Here is a 2,310-nt window from a genome sequence, read left to right as displayed (position 1 = left end):
TGGTGTTGCAGATAGTCGCAGCGTCCTATTAGCTCAGCTGGTTAGAGCGTCGTGCTAATAACGCGAAGGTCGCAGGTTCGAGACCTGCATGGGCCATCCTTATTTTGCTTTTCTTTTTTTGTTTTTTTTTGAAAGAAAATTCTAAGAAATCAAGAACTCCCTTGGAAGAGCATAAACGCATCCCCAAAATCAAGAACTCTGAACTGATCGCCTTAATTTAATGCCATTGGAAACCTTATATGATTATTTTACTCACACACTCAATGAGAAAGGGGGAAAAAAGAAAAGTCCCCATCAAAATTTCCGCCTAAAAACCACAACCTTCCGTTCAAGGCTCTCTCTCTCCCTTCTTTGCTCAGTTGAATTGTGTGCGATAGATAGGGGATAGAGAGAGATACACTCCAATGGCGGATCCTTCCCCTCAATCCCCCAGCTTTATCCCCTCTCCTCCTCCTCTCCTCCTTCACTCTCCGCCGCCGCCGCAAGTGGAGACCTCGGAGCTACCGCCGCCTCCGCCGTCATCCTCCGCCTTCCCCTTCCCCAAGGGCCTTACCCGACCGAAGCTCCGCGTCACCTCGGAATTCGACAGCGACAGCCTCGTCTTCTTCCACAAAGTCTCCTGCAAGCTCTTCGACAACCTCGGCAAGCTCAAGGTCTCCTTCCAGAACAACGCTCAGCGCCAGGTCTCGCAGCCCCAGGTCTCTTTTATCTCCAAGTACCTCTCCGTCCTCTACGATCTCGAGGAGCAGAACACTTTCCTCAGGAGCACCGTCGACATTGGCCCTCGCCTTCAGCTCCGTGCTCTTCATAATGTCAAGGTTCCTTTTTGCTCTCTTAGATTTCAAATCGATTCGATTCTCTGGCTGCTTTGCTTAATTCGTTCTCCAGTAGCATCTTCTAATTCTCGGCTAGCTCATTTCGTTGCAATCGTTTGACGACAGCATCAATCGATTGCTACGTAGATCACGAAACTGGTTAGACCCAGGGTTCAGATGGAGGACGAGGAGTTCATATTTCGAAACTCCGGTATGCTATGAGCAATGGGTATCTCTGCAAAACTATTAGTACAACAACAACAACAAAAATCACAAAGCTTGGATGTGTTTGAATCGTATATAGGGTTGGCAGAGTCGGATGGTTTCTCTTGATTAAGATGGCGGTGGTTTTGAGGAAGTTCTGAAACTAGTGTAGCTTCTGGGTTTCTCTCTGTGTCGTGGTCATGCTGTTGCTTAACTCTGTCTCTGATGTTATGTTTGACTGTATACACCGTCAGGCACAAGAAGGGGAAGTGGCCATGGAAGCAAATCTGGGCGAACCTGGCTATTCTCTTGAACTGTCATCCCCTGTTCCTGTTGCTGGTTTCGTGAGTGTAACCCTTTATTATGTTATCAATTTCGTGTTTGTGCAGTTCTTAGTCGTCTGCTTTGTTTGCCCGACATCATTGTATTGTATATTTGTTATAAAACTATGCCTGATTAGTTTTCTGCTACTGCAGCCAAGAGCGACCCTTAAATTCCCGCTGGGTGAAGTTTCAGTGCAAGAGAAAGAAGAGGAGGAGGAAGAGGAGGGGAAGAACAGAACTTTATCCGTTGATGGAATCATCAAACAGCGAGTCTTGAATGGTCTTTGTACTGCGCAGTACTCAGATGAGGAATTGAGGCTCAGATATGCTTACAAGGTTTTTCTTCCTTCCGCTCACTATGTTTTGGAATGCTCCAATTCAGTGGAACTGACATCAGGGCTTTTGATTTTATCGTACAGGATGATGACGTGACTTTCATCCCCAGCATTTCCCTTCCGTCCAATGCACTATCGTTTGATTTCAAGCGTCGATTCAGCCCTTTAGACAAGTTGAGGTTAGTTGGCCGAGTATCTCTCACTCTTCTCGTATCGTTTTCGTGCAAAGAAAGAGGGAATCCGACCTTTGGTTTAGACGCTTTAGATTCATGATCACTTTTTGCAATCCCGTTTCAATATTTGGCTGCACGAAAGATGATAACATGATGGCAAATATGCAGCTATACCTACAACTTCGATTCGAACATGTGGAGTGCCGTGTACAAACGCAAGTATGGCAAGGACTACAAATTCAAAGCTGGTTACGATTCCGAAATTCGCTTAGGCTGGGCGTCTCTCTGGGTAAAAATCCTCGAATCCCCGTCTATCTTTTCTGCATTCTCTTACTGAACGACAGCTCTAAAAACCCGCGTCCTACCTCTCTTTTGGATCGTGATTTCTGTTTAAGTACTGCACGAAATGCCTGCAAACACCGGATTAAATAACAGAGGAGAGAGATCGGGGGGGGGGGGG

The 2,310-nt window shown here is 46.4% G+C and overlaps 1 protein-coding gene and 1 non-coding gene across 2 annotated transcripts in view; both read left to right on the top strand.

Moving 5' to 3' along the window:
* The first annotated feature begins 22 nt into the window (after positions 1 to 22).
* Positions 23 to 96, top strand: TRNAI-AAU. The gene has a single exon. It is a non-coding gene; the product is annotated as a tRNA-Ile (tRNA).
* A 162-nt stretch (positions 97 to 258) lies between these two features.
* LOC104804303 (outer envelope pore protein 37, chloroplastic) overlaps positions 259 to 2,310 on the top strand; it is a 2,564-nt gene continuing 512 nt past the window's right edge. The window contains exons 1-5 of the mRNA XM_010528564.2: positions 259 to 818; positions 1,274 to 1,363; positions 1,496 to 1,678; positions 1,762 to 1,856; positions 2,019 to 2,139. Coding sequence (XP_010526866.1) covers positions 405 to 818; positions 1,274 to 1,363; positions 1,496 to 1,678; positions 1,762 to 1,856; positions 2,019 to 2,139 — 903 coding nt within the window. The 5' untranslated portion in view covers positions 259 to 404. The remainder of the gene's footprint in view (positions 819 to 1,273; positions 1,364 to 1,495; positions 1,679 to 1,761; positions 1,857 to 2,018; positions 2,140 to 2,310) is intronic.

Source organism: Tarenaya hassleriana, unplaced genomic scaffold, assembly GCF_000463585.1.
Source record: "Tarenaya hassleriana unplaced genomic scaffold, ASM46358v1 Cleome10, whole genome shotgun sequence".
Lineage (NCBI taxonomy): Eukaryota > Viridiplantae > Streptophyta > Magnoliopsida > Brassicales > Cleomaceae > Tarenaya > Tarenaya hassleriana.
Note: the sequence above shows the minus strand (reverse complement) of the source record. Positions and strands in the feature narration are given on the sequence as shown.